The sequence below is a fragment of the Ipomoea nil genome, unplaced genomic scaffold (assembly GCF_001879475.1).
Source record: "Ipomoea nil cultivar Tokyo-kokei standard unplaced genomic scaffold, Asagao_1.1 scaffold1317, whole genome shotgun sequence".
Lineage (NCBI taxonomy): Eukaryota > Viridiplantae > Streptophyta > Magnoliopsida > Solanales > Convolvulaceae > Ipomoea > Ipomoea nil.
In genome coordinates, this window is record NW_017617745.1 from 4721217 (window position 1) to 4738903 (window position 17687).

Here is a 17687-nt window from a genome sequence, read left to right on the forward strand (position 1 = left end):
TAGAGACCCCTACAACTTCAACTCCATATTAGCCACTCCCTAATGTGCATCTTTTTATTGCATAGGAAAGTTTATTATTATTTTAGGGTAGGATCAACCAATTCACTAGTAATCCATGAAAATAAATAAGAAAAAATTGTAATTTATGCCTCTCACAAATATGTCATCAATGTCACCCCTGAATTATCATTGGTGTAAATGTTGCCTCTCAATTTTCAAAATGTGACATATATTGTCCCTCCCCTAATATGAAGAAGGAGAAAAATTGTTGTTGACGGAAGGAGAACAATCGAAGAAATAAAAATTGAGGGAAAAAACGTGGTCTTCGAACAAGAAAGGCGATGAGTAACCACATTTACATCACTAATAATTCAGGGGAGGGGCAATATATGTCACGCTTTGAAAATTTAGGGGCAACATTTACACTACTAATAATTCAGGGGTAACATTAATAATTGACATATTTGTGAGGGGCATAAATTACAATTTTTCCAATAAATAATTTTCCTTTATTTTTTAAAAAACTTTGGGAGTGGTATTGTAGGGTGAGAAGCATTATCCTTTCAATTTTGTATGTGCATATCTACTATACTAATAAGAGCCCAAGAGAGTTAGGCCTATAATGGGAAGAAAAAATGGCGGTCACAGATTTTAATCAAATGAATGGCTCAGATTAATTAAAAGATTGATAAGAATTAAATTTTACACTAAAATTTCCTAAAATACCCACACACCGTTACTAATTCCGTTAAAATTTTAAGAATTGCCGTTAGTTCACCATTAACTTATTCATTGATTTCAATAAAAAAAAATGTCTTTAAGTTCGAACCTCATCCCAATCAAAGTTGGCATAATTAGTACTCTATTTTACTCTTATTAAATTATTATATAAATAATAATTTAGTAGCTACAACAAAAAATTATAGATATGCATTTCTTTAATTTAGAATTATGTGTCCACAATGCCTTTATTCAAAAAAAAATTATTCATTATCAATAAATTAAATAAGAGAAATAATTATATTGAGTTAATACCCAAAATCGTCCTCGACTATAGTAGTTTTTTCTCAATTTCGTCCTAAACGACTTTGGTGACCTAATATCGTCCCAGACTTTTGTGTTTCGCTCAATTTAGTCCCAGACTTTTGTGTTTTTGCTCAATTTAGTCCCTCATTTGTTATTCTGTCCATTTGGTGTTAAATAAATAGACAATTTAGTAATTTTAATATTGGCATCTCTTTACTCATAGACATGTGAACTGCGAAATCCCTTTTTTTTTTTACGAATTACTCTTAAAACTGCGAATATAAAATTTGATTTGCAGGTCCAGGAGTAATTCTGGGTGTAATTCGTACAAGAAAGAGGAATTTCGCACTTCACAAGTTGAAAGTAAAGAGAGATCAATATTGACATTACCGAATTGTCCATTTATTTAATACCAATTTGACGGAATAACAAATGGAGGACTAAATTGAGCGAAACACAAAAGTCTGGGACGATATTAGGTCACCAAAGTCGTTTAGGACAAAATTGAGAAAAACCACTATAGTCGAGGACGATTTTGAGTATTAACTCTAATTATATTAGTTATATTGTCTTTATTTTTCTACAATATAAAAATTCTTTATATTCAAATTTATTAATTGATTATGTTCGCTACATTGTCCTTACAATGTCTTAATTCAGTGAAAAAAAAAATATTCATTATCAATAAATTAATTAAGAGAAATATTTTCATTAGTTATATTGTCTTTATTTTTTTCAAATGTAAAAATTTTTACATTCAAATTCATCAATTGATTATATTCACTACATTGTCTATTATCTTTTTTGTGCACTATTTTTCTAATTAAATTTCAAAGTTATAATACAAAATAATGCTATATATTTATTTACCAAGTATTTTATTAATACTATGAAAAAATTAAAAAAAAATATAATTAATAAAGCCAACCATATTAACTACTTGAGAAATTTTGTGACAAAGAGAGTATTCAAATCACACAACAAATTGAAATGAGAACTACCTTGCAATGTCCTTGTTTGACAATTCGCAGTTAGCGGATTATATTAGCGGATTTGACCAACGAATTTATTTAATTATTAACATTGGGTAGAAAAAATGACCGCCAAATTATTAAATCAAATGAATGGTTCAAATTGTTCAAGTTTTAATTTTTTTTAAAGTTTTTCTAATTTATCCTTAATTATATGATTATCCATTTAACTTTTCCGTTAAATACTGTTAATTCACCATTAGTCTAATTCTAATATTAACGTCTAATATAGAATTATAATTACACCATTAATCTAATTCTAATATTAAAGTCTTAATAGAACTTAACCACAAATCCTAATGTCGAAATCTTCTCAAACAATATTAGTATATATTTAATATTTTATCCCTAATTTTTATTTGTTCTCCCTTATGTCCTGTATTTGGTTTCAACCATACCTATACAATTATTTTATTGACAATTATAATCAATCTTGACTATATTATCTTGCATTTGTAAACTTAGAAATTACATGTTTAACCGCGCACGGGCTTAGCTCAATGGTTTAGTGGGCAGTATTTGGGAGAAGAGACCAAGGTTTGAATCTCGGCGGCGGCAGTGCGGGAATTATGTCCAAAGTGGCCAGATTCCTTGTTCGCACCGGCATTTGGTCCTGTCTGCTGAACCATTGAGTCACCGTGATTTACAACTTCCCACAATGCTCTGTCGGGTCGGAGTGTGGGGGGCCTTGGGGTTGGGGACTCAACCTTTGGGAGAAGAATTACCTATTTAAATACACAAATTCTTAATATACTTTAAAGTACTTGTTTAAAAAAAAAACATTGGGCATTATCCCAATCGCGCAATGCGCGTAAAAAACTAGTATGTATAATAAGTGAGTAGCAATTACATAAGTTTTAACATTACTAAATAAAAATCTTACAATCGGTTTTTTTTTTTTTTTTTTTTTTTCGAATGCTCTTACAATCGGTTTTATTTGTTAGGATTAAAAAGAAGAAATGAATGATTAAAGTTGAAAAAGTATGTATAGACAGATACTCAACAAAAAAATAAAATATTTGAAAAGCCATAAAACGAAAGCAAATTCAATCTACGCTATGATCTGAGAAATTTAACGTGGGGGGTGTGGTTGAGTGGAAGGGACTCATCCATCCTTAACCAAAGGTCAATGGTTCGATCCTTGAGTTTAGGTATGGAGCAACCTTAAATCTCCAGGTCAGTTGTCCTACACAAAAGAGATGTCTATATACAATTCAGCGAAGGAATTAGTCATTGCGTCCGGCGGTGGGAATCCAGGACCGCACCCCAAAGAAAATGATCTGAGGAATTTTTGTGCATTGTGGGAAAGCTAGGAGAATATAATGATTAAAGTTGTCAACAATTTAGTTACTAAAACACTAATTATGGTAGCTAAGCTAACTCCTACAAATTGGTTATGTTTCCAACTTGTAATGAAAATCAGTCCAAAGGGCAGTCCACTAGTTTTGCTTCCTAAAACTCAACAAATGATTACACATACAAGCCAATGCAAAGATGCTTCTTAAAGACTTGATTTTTTTTTTTCAAAAAAAAAAAAAAGTATAAAAGTGAAGTGCTTTTCAACACAATATGGCAAAAATAAATAATTAATTAAATAGAAGAAGAAGAAGCAAGTCAAATCCTTCTTCTCCAGCGCAGCTGCCTTAATTAAGATAAGATTCCATTTGTTCACATGTATTGTATATTTGTATGTTGCTTACTATGCAAATTTCGTGACACATCACTAGTAAAAAAATGATAATTCTTATGAATCAATCACGAGTTTAGAAATACTTAAATCCACAGTGAAAACCACTTTAATATAAGAGCAAAATATTGTATATATATCTACAAGGTTACAAGTTGGGATTCTCAGTAGCATTTGACCTTCTAGATTTGAGTCGGTTAGTTATGACTTATGAGCAAGCCGATCCGAGCTGGTTTACCTTGTTGCGGTCCTTTATCAGTTAGGTTTATAGGACGGGATTTACCCATTGTACACCCTCAACTGCTCAAGTAGCGGTTGTCAGTTTCCCTCAGCTCGTCACTCAAAAAAAAAAATTGTATATCCTACCTAAAAGTCATGATGAGTTCAATACTTGCCAACAGTACGTCTCTTATCGAGCCCGCCGCATAGGATCGTTTTAGTATGATTTACCTCAAAAGCTATAACTAGTAGCGAATTCACAACTTTATTTATATATACTTTCATAGGCATCAACATCATTATGCGCTATATATCTTTAATAAATGGGGTCGATACTAATTTTTCTTAATAAATGACATTTCAATTTTTCATAAACAATCTAGAATATATTACATGTATGTTATATATCTTGAATAAATAATTAAATAAATATATACGTAGTTCAATTTAAAAATGATAGTATAATTATATAAATTAATTTAATTTAATTTAATTTATTATGGTTTGTCTATTTTGTAGTTTATTATCTAATAATCAAAATCAATTTCTAACATTAATAAATATTAATTTAGAGAAAAAGACACTTTTCATTTCATCAATTAATTATAGGAAAATAACACATTTTGCCTATTAATTATACTCGTCACTTTTTGTCCTTCAAGTGTTTGTAAAGTAGTTTTTTTAGTCCTTAAGTACTATAAAGGTTGGATAAAATAAATAAATAAATAAAATTAAAAAAAAAAAAAAAGTCATCCATAGGCAATTGAATGATGACATGTGACGATGGCATTATTGGGCACTAACAGCACGTTTGGTTCACGGAATGAATTTTGAGGTAATAGGAATGTTATTTCATAAGGAATGGAATAGGCAAGGAATAGAATAGGAATTGTATTCTATTGTTTGGTTCGCGGAAGGAATAGACTTTAGGAATTATATTACAGCGTTTGGTTGATTTAAAGAATAGAAATGAAATATGTTTTAAAAGACATAAATACCCTTATAAAAATATGTGATGGTGGTGATGGTGGTGGTGGCGGTGGCGGTGGTGGTGGTGGTGGCGGCGATGGTGGTGGCGGTGGTGGTTATGGTGGTGCTGGGATGGTGGTGGTGGCAGTGGTGGGGGCGACGGTGGTGGTGGTGACGGTGACGGTTGTGGCAGTGGTGGTGGGGGCAGCGACGGTTGTGGCGGTGGTGGTGGTAGTGGTGGCGGTGGTGCTGCTGGGTGGTGGTTCTGGTGGCGGTGGTGGTGGTGGCGGCGGCGGCGGCGGCGGTGCTGGGGTGGTAGTGGTGGTGGTGGCAGTGGCGGTGGCAGTGGTGGGGGTGGCGACGGTTGTGGTGGTAGTGGCGGTGGTGCTGCTGGGTGGTGGTTCTGGTGGCGGTGGTGGTGGTGGCGGCGGCGGCGGTGGTGGCAGTGGGCGGGGCGGCGGCGGCGGTGGCAGTGGGCGGGGCGGCGGTGGTGGTGAGGGTGGCGGTGGTGGCGGCTGCGGTGGTGGTGGCGACAACGACGGTGGTGAAATAGGATAAATTTATATATAGGATAAAAAAATTAGGTTAAAGAAAAGGGTAAAAAAGAAAATAGATTCTAAAATCTATTCCTGAGTGTTCAGTAATAGGCTAATACCAGGGGGCCCTAGTAATAGCTATTACCTTATTTGAGGTAATAGGCTATTACCAGGAATACTATTCCTGGTAATAGAAATGGTTACCAAACAAAGGAATTATGCCTATTACTGGGAATGCTATGCCATTCCCAGCCTATTCCGTGAACCAAACGGGCCATAAAAGTGTCAAATAATTTGTGTAGTTTGTTTTTTTTACCTAAGTTCTGTTAGTATTGCATAAAAAAAGTCACTCTCATATAATTGAGGAACGAAAAATTACAATATGTATAATTGAGAGATGAAAAATATTATTATTTTTTAAATGAAATTATAATTGAATATATCTACAATTTTTACATCTACATCTACAATTTCTATAATCTATATACATACATACAATTCTAATAAGAGCCAATAATGTTAGGCCCTTAATATACAATTCTAATAAGAGCCAATAATGTTAGGCCCTTAACTGGAATAAAAAAAATGTCGGTCCTAATTGTTTCTTAAAATAAATAGTTCATATTATTTTGATTTTAGTATTTCTTAATGATTTTCCTTATTTACCCTTTATTATATTATTTTCTTCCCTTAAATAACCTTAAATTCCGTTAGTATAAACTTTCTTAACGGAATATTCCGTTAACTATTTATTATTCTTAACTTACTCATTAATTTCTATAAGAAAGGTTTTAGGGTTGAACCACATCCCAATTAGAGTTGGCATAATTGTTAAACATATACTACGAATATGTTACAAAGTATTAAAAAATATAATATAAAATTTAATATAAACTTTGATCAAATAATTAGCTCATCTAAATTCATAGCATTCAATGATTATAAACCAGGAACTTTGGAAAATCATTTGATTTTCTTTAATTTTTTTAAAAAAATTTAAGTTAAGTTTTTTTTTCGTTTAATTAATCTTATTTTGATTATTGAGAACAAAACTTAATATTTTAATTATGCTTTTATCAATGCATGAAAACTTCTAAAAAATTGAAATTTATAAGTTAATTTTTACTATATTATTATAACAATATTTATTGTAACTTTATATTTTGAATTATTTATTATCATCTCTATTGATAGTAATTGTCATTGACAAACTCTCAAAATAATTTGTCTCAAACAACAAGTGGAAATAAAAAAAAAATCAATGATTTCATTATTGTGGATGAAAAGTATGTAGGTCACTTTATTGCTCTTATTAAATTAAAAAATAAATTAGTAGATACAACAAAAAATAATACATATGCATTTAATTAATTTAGAATTAGATGTCTATAATGCCTTTATTTAAAATGAATTATTCGTTATAAAAAATTTAAAAAGAGATATAATTTTATTAGTTATATTCTCTTTATTTTATACAATTCAAAGATTCTTTACCTTCAAATTTATTAATTTATTATATTTACTACATTATATATTGTCTTCTTTTTACATTATCTTGTAATTAAAAATCAAAGTTATAATACAATATATATATATATATATATATATATATATATATATATATATATATATATATATATATATATATATATATATATATATATATATATTTATTTATTTATTTATTTATTTATTTATTTACCAAATATTTTATACAAATATAATAAATATTAATATTTTGTTCAATACTTTCACATGATAACTTATGACACACATCTCACAACACATGAAACATGTAGGGGCAATTAAACTACCACTATCAAATATCAACATGTGCTTTTAAGATAAAGAGTTCATAGCACAACTAAAATCACAGTCATATACACAACAAGGCAAATATAAAGCTTCCTACACCATAATCATCATTACATGATGAATCACTCCCTATGCTACCAACAATAACCTAATTGCACATGACATACTACCTATAACAAAAAAAAAAAAAAAAAAAAAAAAAAAAAAACCATGTATTGAAGATGAAGACAATGACAATGCTACCCAAACGAGAATTAGATAAATTTAAACCAAAAGTTGTATTTATTTAGACTATCGCTTTTAGACTAGCGTATTACAAAGTTGCAAACATTTATTTTGGAATAAGGTTCAAATTGGCCATTGAACGTAACATGAAAATGCAATTAGGCCACTGAGCACTCAAAAAACGTGCAATTAAGCCACTGAACACTCCAAATGTATGCAATTTCACCGGATAGCATGTTACCATCAACTTTAGCAGGTTACCTACTTACGTGACAGCTGAGTTGACATTTTAAATAATTTTTAATAATAATTTTTTTTTTTTAAATTAAAAAAAAAAAGATGTGGTAGCCGACGGCCACCTCGTCGTTTTTTATTATTATTATTTTTATTTATTTGTTTTAATTTTTTAAAATTTTTAAAAAATTTATTATTAAAATTTTTTAAAAATTATTTAAAATGCCAACTCAGCTGCCACGTAAGCAGGTAACCTGCTAAAATTGATGGTGACCTGCTATCAGGTGAAATTGCATACATTTGGAGTGTTCAGTGGCCTAATTGCACATTTTGTTTTTTTTCGTTCAGTGATCTAATTGAATTTTCAGGTTACGTTTAGTGGCCAATTTAAACCTTATTCCATTTATTTTTGTGACAGTGATATATAATCAATCTCTCATATATTATCTTGCATTTATATACTTTAAATTACTGATTTAAATAAACAAATTTAACATTTATTTACCTATGCATGAACATCTTGTATATAATATTTGCATTGATATACTTTGAAATACTTATTTAAAAAGAATCATTGGGCATTATCCATTTCGCGCAAAACGCGTAGAAAAACTAGTAATATAAAAGTTTTATGAGTAAATACCAATTTTGAATTGGTCTCACGAGTATTAGTTAAAATGACGGTTTTGGTCCTCATGTTTAATTCCTACCAATATTCATCCACAACTATTGTTTTAGTACCAATTTTCATCCACATCTATTGTTTTAGTACCAATTTTCATCCACAACTATTATTTCAGTACCAAAATTCATCATAATGGTCACCCTTCAATGTAAGACATGCCAAAATTTAAAAATTTTAAGGGCATTTTTGTCCTTTTCAACTTAAGATTCTAATTTGAGCATGAATAAAGGGATTTAAACTATAAGATCGATCTCAAATCGCAGTTCTCCTCCTCATCCTATCTTAATTTGAGGAGGAGAATTGTGAATTGGGATAGATATTAGGGCTTAAATCCATTTATTCATGTTCTAATTGGGATCTTAATTTGAAAAATATGAAAATACCCTTAATAATTTCATATTTCGGCATGCCTTAAACGAAGGGGTGACCGACATGATGAATTTTGACACTAAAACAATAGTCGTGGATGAAAATTGGTACTAAAACAATAGTTGTGGATGACAATTGGTAGGAATTAAACATGTGGACCAAAACTGTCATTTTAATAATACTCATGGGACCTAAATTGGTATTTGCTCAAGTTATAATAATGATGATAAAAGTTATATAAATATGATAATTATAAATATTAATTTTTCAAATAATAAATATAGAGTAATGATATCTACCCTTCAAAAATTTTCCCTCTAATCTTCCCATCCTTACATGGCATCTCCTAATTGGACAAGTAACTTTATTTTTAACTAATTATGGAGTCACCCAATTTATGTGCACCCAATAATTATTAGCCCACATCATGGGGATAAATATTATGGATAAAATTTGGAGGGGTAAATAACAATTGTGACAAATTATGCTATGGACATTGGACCCGTGTTCATCATGTGCATGGTAGACACGCTGTACATTCATAATTTCTATATTGTACATTCATAATTTCTATAATGTAGATTCATAATTTCTAAACTGTAGATTCATACAATTTATAATGTAGATTCATAATTTCTATAGTGCACATTCATAATTTCTGTACTGTAGATTCATAATTTCTGTAATGTAGATTCATAATGGAGCCCGCATGGGTAGCTCAACTGGTCATAGAGGTGAAACTTTGGAAAAATGACCAGGGATCGAGTCTCACCAGCGGCAGTGTGGGAGCAACCTCTCAAAGGGAGGGGGGCTCCTTGTGCGCAGTGAGCACCGGTCTAGCCTCTGTGGTTCATGTTCAGTTGAGTCACCATGATTTACTTCCTTCCAAATGCTCTGTCGGGTTGGGTTCAGCCTTTTGAAAGAATAAATATATAATGCACTAATACAGATTCATACCCGGAAATCTCATGCATGTGATAACAAAATAGTTTGGACGAAAGCTTTAAATATTATTCACCTTTTTGTTAAATATATATAGATTTTTAAAATATATAAACAGAAAAATGCACTATTACGATTATGTGTTAATAAAATGTTTTGGAATTAAAAAAAAATTACTATTTATATTTCTCGAATAGTAGTTTTCGCTGTGCACCACATTTACGAAATTATACTATTTATATAGCCTTTTTATAATTTCGTTGTGCACCACATTTGTAAATTACTTGTTTAGGAATAAAATATATAAAGTGAAATTTAAATAGTAAATTATAATCTAATCTTTTATAAAAATAAATAAATAAAACTCTACTTGTGTCATGATTAATGCCACGATGCTTGAAGTCAATCGGATTGCTAACCTTTCTCTGTTACATTAAAAACCAAGGTTGAATAACTCCATTAATTAGTTGATCTCTATTGCTAATGAGTGTGTAGATTTTTGGACCACCCATTGCAAAGCCTATAAAATTAAAACAGTTATAATAGTAAAAGATAATAATAATAACCAATGAAATTACCCTTCTAGCCTAAAGATGTTAATGTTTTTAGTTTTTTACTAATCATTAAAATGGGTTAGATTGTAATTTAAAAATCGATTAGGAATATGACAGTTTTTAACCTTACCTGTACAGCAATGTTTCTTTGTCTATGATGACTAGGCCCAACTACATCTCTAAGTACCCAACAAAAATTATGTCTTCTAATTACAAAAGAATCTATGCGGTTCTATCGGCCAGAGTGTCATGAGGGTCCTTGAATTGAAGTTGGAGATTCAATCTTTAAGAGAAGAAAAGAATCTACGCCGTGAAGGAATAATGATAATAATAATAATAATAATAATAATAATAATAAATTACACTTTTCCTCCCTAAATTATAAGTAAATTGTAGGAGTCGTCTCTACTTGTTGGTCATGCTCAGTTTTTGTCCATAAGCTATAATTGGCGTTGCAAATTAATTTTGTCCTTAACTAACAAAACATTAAGAACAAAATTTACAAAGTCACTTATAGCTTAAACATGAGAAGTGAGCATGACCTGTTAGAAAAGGGACAAAATTTACAAATTCGATCAATTATAGCTTATGAACGATTTACCTACATTGTACTTAGGGTTTCGATTTTAGAGTTTATCACTGCGTTTTTTATTTTATTTGGTTTAGTGGTTCACTTTTTACTGCTTAGCATCTAGCATTTATGGTTTAGATTTAAAATTTAACTTCTTTCATTGATTTTATAAAATTTACCAAGTTTGCATATTTAGTTGTTAAAGATTGCATATTTAAGTGTTCAAGTTTGCATAGTGAAGTTGATCATAATTACGAAAATGTCACCGCATTTTTTTTTCAAATATGATCAGAACCATTAAATTTTTACAAATGTAAGGGTGAGATTTGTTCTTAGTTTCCTCCTGCGGGTGTGTTCTCATGGGATCCAAAGCCTCTGTGTGTGTGTCTGTGTCTGTGTCTGTCTGTGTGTGTGTGTGTGTCTGTGTGTGTGTGTGTGTGTGTGTGTGTGTGTGTGTGTGTGTGTGTGTGTGTGACGTACACCCACACACGTGCACTTTTTTTTCTTTAGTTATCCGCCTAGGCGCTAGGCGCTCTTCTACTGCCCGACTAGCGCCTAGCATCTACTACAGGTGAGAACCACTGTTTATGTGTGAACCTGTGAACTCCTATGTATCGTTGAGATGTGAGATTAGATGGTCAAGATCTGAGAAGTTGTGCAATTGTGCATTTGGTGCAGTCGTGCAGTGATATAATGTTGTGCAATGGTACAATGACGTATATTTATTAAGTCAAAATCATTGTAAACCACAAAATCAAACAAGATCAACGTAACAGTGCATAATGATAAACAGATTCACATGATAGCAGAGGTTTTCATTTAAATCTTTTTTTTTTTTTGAAAAAGGTTTTCATTTAAATCTAATTATATTCTTTCATTTCTAAATATTCAGGTAAACAACCTACGCACCTGATGTCATAATTTACACAAGGTAGTAAAAAGATTAAACGAAAAAACTCATAATATTTTTATTAAATGGAATCTTGCTTTATTTTTAATTTGTATCGTTTTGATACAGACCAAGACTCTCTTTTGTTGTTGTTGTTGGAAATCATTTCATATTAGTGTTTCATGAAAAAGCATCCTTTTTTGTTTCATGAATGTAGTATGAACCATCATTGAATTTGTTTATGAGTTTCCCTACTTTTCGGGAAGATGTTGAAAGTAAAAATAATAATAACAATAATGACTAGCTAGATGCCTAGATAGAGTTGTGTTACTTGAATCAAATAACTTCAATCATGCACTTCTATTCAATAGTACTATAATTCCTTTAAAAATAAAATAACTCTTCAACATGTATTATATAACATGTTTTTGAGTAGTATTGAACTCTTTTATTATACGAAGTATTAATTATCTTTTTATAATTTAAAATTTTTTTATTCATGAGTATTCAATAAAAATATTTATTGATGATGGATTTATGTCTTATTGCCTATATCAAAATAAAAATTGAGTGGAGAATCTTCTTCTTCTTCTTCTTCTTCTTTTTTTTTTTTTTTTTTTTTTTTTTTTTTTTTTTTTTTTTTTTTTTTTGAAATCATATAGCTTTATTTAGTATTAAGTAAACTTCAAATAATATAAGTATTCAATATTTACTAATTACTGGGACAATTCATAAAAGATGGTGATTTATTTAATCATTATAAATAAATTAAAAGATAAGTCAATATTAAAATTACTGAATTGTCCATCTATTTAACACCAATTTAACGGAATAATAAACGGAGGACTACATTGAGCAAAAATACAAAAGTCGGAGAATACATTAGGTCACCAAAGTCATTTAAGACGAAATTGAGAAAAAAAAAACTATTATAACCAATGACCATTTTGGGTGTTAACTCTGGTAAAGATGTTCCATTTTCTCATTCTTTCTTTTGTAAATAAATTAATTTGGAGATAATATTTTTTAATGGTATAGTAATACACTAATCCAAGAGATTGATTAAGTTATAGAGTTAATATCCAAAATTGTCCTCGACTATAATGGTTTTCCTCAATTTCGTCCTACACGACTTTGGTGACCTAATATAGTCCCAGACTTTTGTGTTTCGCTCAATTTAGTCCTCCATTTGTTATTCCGTCAAATTAATGTTAAATAAAGGGACAATTCAATAATATCAATATTGACATCTCTTTACTTTCAACCTGCAAAGTGAGAAATCTCTCTTTCTTACACGAATTACATCCAGAGTTACTCTCAGACATACGAATCAAATTTTATATTCGCAGCTTTAGAAGTAATTCTGGGAGTAATTCGTAAAAAAAGAGGGATTTCGCACTTCACATGTCTATGAATAAAGAGATGCCAATATTAAAATTACTGAATTGTATATTTATTTAACAACAAATGAACGGAATAACAAATGAGGGACTAAATTGAGCAAAAACACAAAACTCTGAGACTACATTAAGTCACCAAAATCGTTTAGGACAAAATTGAGAAAAACCACTATAGTCGAAGACGATTTTGGGTATTAACTGTTAAGTTATATTAGATATTTTTGTAATATTAACAAAAGTTACCATCCCCAAACGTATATTTTTGTAATAGTACCCGCATGGGCAGCTCAACTGGTCACAGAGGTGAAACTTTGGAAGAATGATCAGGGATTGAGTCTCACCAGCGGCAGTGTGGGAGCAATCACTCAAAGTGTGGGGGAGTTCCTTGTGCGCAGTGAGCACGGTCTAGCTTTTGTGGTTCATGTTCAGTTGAGTTACCATGATTTACATCCTTTCAAATGCTCTGTCGGGTTGGGGTTCTTCCTTTTGGAAGAATATGTTTGTAATAGTGAAATGTGGCCAATTGCCACAAATTAAGTTATATAACCACACACAGCAATACAGAAATTAAAATTAAAATGAGCACCAAAATTAAATAATGTCGCCAGTTGCCACAAATTAAATTTATTTAGAATAATTTCTCCATGTTGCGCCAACTAATCAAACCAATTCATATTAATTATTTATTGAATATACTCATTAGGAACTAGTGAAATAAGGTATATAATGGGACAGAGAAAGACCCGGACCACATTGTGGTTTATACTTGATTCGCTTCGGAAGCTAGCCCAAAGAGAATCGCCACTTGTGGGAATCAAACTCAAATTATCTCAAAATTCTCTCCACAAAGAGAGCTCATGTGTCACTTGAGCTACCCTGTTGGCTTTGTTGTAGAAGGCTCTAGTCGAGTGTCGTGGCCGCCTAGTGCCTAGGGAGCAGCCTAATTAAAAAAATCCGTTCAAAACGATGTCGTTTTGAACTGAAAAATCTATTAAAAAAAGTTATGGTCGACTCAGTCGAATTCGGAGCCGAGTTGGGCGACTCAGCTGCCTAGTCGCCCGACCGACTAGCAACTGCCTACACCCCTTTGCGTCTCGACTTAGGATCGCTTAGCCTCTAGGCGGCTGCCTAGGCCAATTTTTACTACACTGACTATTTGTGGGTGTGCATTAAATAAATTATGTTCATGTAAAATATATTATTTTTTTTAGTTAGTTCATTAATAAAACGACAACATATAATTCGTTATAGGTGTATGCAAAGGGGCTTGCTTTTTTAATAATTTCAATTGGGAAAAGAAGAAGATTCTAAAATTTGTTAAACGATTCCACTTTCATAAACAAAATCGGATGTACCTAAACTAACAGCTCAAAGGCCAATAATGGACCGTGATGCCAAAAATGTGAGGGAAATAAACTAGTAATGTGCCAACCATAAATTCCATTGGTATATAAAATGTTTATCCTCTTTATTATAAGTGAACAAAAATTATAAAAATGTAATTATATTATAGATAGTTCATAATAATTCAATAATGAAAGGAAGTAATTTTATACAATAACAACTTTTTATTATTTAACAATTATGTGACACCATAGACAAATCCCACATCAACATTGTACAACGGTAGACATTAGTTAAGTTGCTGCAAATGTGTGTTACCTTTTCCCTTTAGAAATGTCTTTTAAAATTGTGAGATTCATATATGAATCAAAATGAAAAATATTATTAAGACGGTACGTACATGGCTAATTATATACATAGTTTTTTTTTTTTTTTTTTTTTTTTTTTAAACTCATTAAAAAGAGTCTCAAATTCAAATGTTGGTATAACTTATAGGCCCTGTTTGGTAAAAATGGCTGTTAGCTGTTAGCTGATTGTGTTAATTAGAGGGTATAAATAGTTGGTAACATTAGCTGATTGTATAAAAGTAGCTAATTGTAGAAAAGTGTTTGGTAAATTAGCTGTTAGCTGATAGCTGTTTGATATAATTTCTTTTCTCAAAAAGCTAAATGAAAAAGTTGTTTGGAGTAACTATTTTAATTTTAGTCTTTTGGAGTTGCAAAAAGCTAATTAACCAAACATTTATATTGATATATTAACTAAATCAAACAATTAATAGTGGTCAAATAAGCTAAAATTGACCTATAAGTCAATTTTTTTACCAAACAGGACCATAATGACATTGATTATAGACAACATATTGATATGTAAATGTTTAATGAGAAAATGACATTTTCCCATTAAACATTTAAGTTATTAATAATTTTAAAAAAAAATAAAATAAAAAGAAAAATATGTAACACATGACAATATTGAGGAAGGAAAATGAATAGAAATGGAAAGAAATAGGTCGGTTCCTTACACCCAACGTATTTTGTTTATGTATGACTTTAAGAGGATAAGAACGACCTCCTCTCTTTTTTTTTTTTCTTTTTTTTTTTTTTTAAATGAAAAATCCAATTTTGCCCCCTCCTCCAAGCCAGTGCAATACAAGTACCTAACGCTTTGTCACCGCCTCCACTTCTATACTCCCCAAAATCGCAATTTGCAAAACCTTTTCTCTTCTCCCTCCATTCCAACAAGCTGGCGATTGATAATCAAGACACCACTATCAAGCCCAAGAACAGGCGAATCATGGTAATGTAATCCATTCCCCATTTCTTCATTGCCCATTTCTTCAATTTCCCATTTCTATTTGTAACACTTTACTGTATTCGATGATATAGGGAGCTGGAGGGCCTGATGAAGATGAGTATAGATGGCCGCCATGGCTGAAACCCATGCTCAAAGAACGCTTCTTTGTTCAATGCAATCTCCACGCCGATTCCCACAAGAGCGAATGCAATATGTACTGCCTTGACTGTATGAATGGCGCTCTCTGCTCTCTCTGTTTGCCCAATCACCCTCACCACCGCGCCATTCAGGTATTCTATTCGAATTTTTCACCTAATCGCGGCGTTGACTTTGATCTTCTGGGGCTCACTTTGATGGGATTTTCGCAGATTAGGAGATCATCGTACCATGATGTGATCAGAGTTAACGAGATTCAGAAGTTCCTGGACATCTCCGCCGTCCAGACCTACATTATCAACAGCGCCAAAGTTGTGTTCTTGAACGAAAGGCCCCAACCCAGACCCGGCAAGGGCGTCACCAATACTTGTGAAGTTTGCCGCCGCAGCCTTCTTGATTCTTTCCGTTTCTGCTCTTTGGGCTGCAAGGTAAGTTCTGGATTGAAGAATTAAAATTTTTTTTTTGGGATTATTTCAAGATTGTATGTATTGGTTGTCTATCTTTACAGATTGTCGGGACATCGAAGAATTTCGTGAGAAACCCGAAACGGTTGCCGGAGAAGAAGAGGACGGCGCCGCCGCCGTCGGACTCGGAGGATTCCTCGTATTGCAGCCATAGCCATGGGCGGGTGAGCAGAAAGGTGCAGAGCTTCACGCCGTCAACGCCGCCGCCAACTTGCGTTAATTACAAAACTGCCAAGCGAAGAAAGGGAATTCCACATAGAGCCCCAATGGGAGGGCTCATTATTGAATACTAGGCTTTTGCAGTTTTGCTCACAGGCCCTTCATCTTCTCCTAAATTACCCTAGCTCACCCATAGCCATGTTGTTGTATGTATATAGTAGCCACTAATAGAAGAATGAATGTTAAAAAAAAAAAAAAGTAGGGGCAGAAGTTGGAATAAGTAAATGTGGAAGGACTAAAGCCGCTAAGTTAGAAGTTTGGCTTAGAAAATAAGCTATATATATATTACTATAATAATAATAATAGTTTGATAATGAAATATGAGATACTAGAGTGGTTGTTTACACATATAACAGGTTTTTGTGTGTATGAATGAAAAATGTAAATATCGTTTTCTGTGTTTATATGCCGTAATGGAATATCACTTTGTTATTTTTTTCTTGCATTCTTTTATTAAATCATTATTATCTTTTTTTTTTTCTCACATATGGGAAAGCAGAACTGAATAATAATATTTAAAGATAAGTGCTAGAATTTGTCATTATTTAGAATAAGATAAATGTAAAATAGCATTTTTCTTAATATTAAAGTTGGTTTGTTTATTCTGGAGTTAATTTATTAATTTAGGCAGTATTCGCGAGAAGAGATTAATGTTTGGAATTGACCATATTAGTGTTGGGATTATGCTTAAAATGGATAGACCTTTTATGCGACATTTGATTACGACCCTGTTTGGTAAAAAATTGGTCTGTAGGTCAATTTTGACTTATTTAACTATTATTAATTGTTTGATTTAGTTAAAATGTCAATATAAATGTTTGATTAATAAACATTTTGCAACCCCAAAAAAGTTAAAATTCAAAAATCTATTCCAATCAATTTTTTCAATTAACTTTTTGAAAAAAAAATTATACCAAACATCTATCAATTAACAGCTAATTTACAAAACACTTTTCTACAATCAGCTAATATTATCAACTATTATACCCTTTAATTAACACAATCAACTAACAGCTAACAGCTTCCATTTTACTAAACAGGGTCTATGTCTGTTGTGTT

General features: G+C 31.5%; 1 protein-coding gene across 1 annotated transcript; it reads left to right on the forward strand.

The window, feature by feature from the left end:
- Positions 1-15606: 15606 nt before the first annotated feature.
- On the forward strand, positions 15607-17065 carry LOC109185284 (the record flags this gene model as incomplete). Its single annotated transcript, XM_019335263.1, has 4 exons — positions 15607-15792; positions 15882-16079; positions 16158-16373; positions 16454-17065. Coding segments are annotated over 4 exons (849 nt in total), but the record flags the coding sequence as incomplete, so codon positions are not given.
- Positions 17066-17687: the final 622 nt, after the last annotated feature.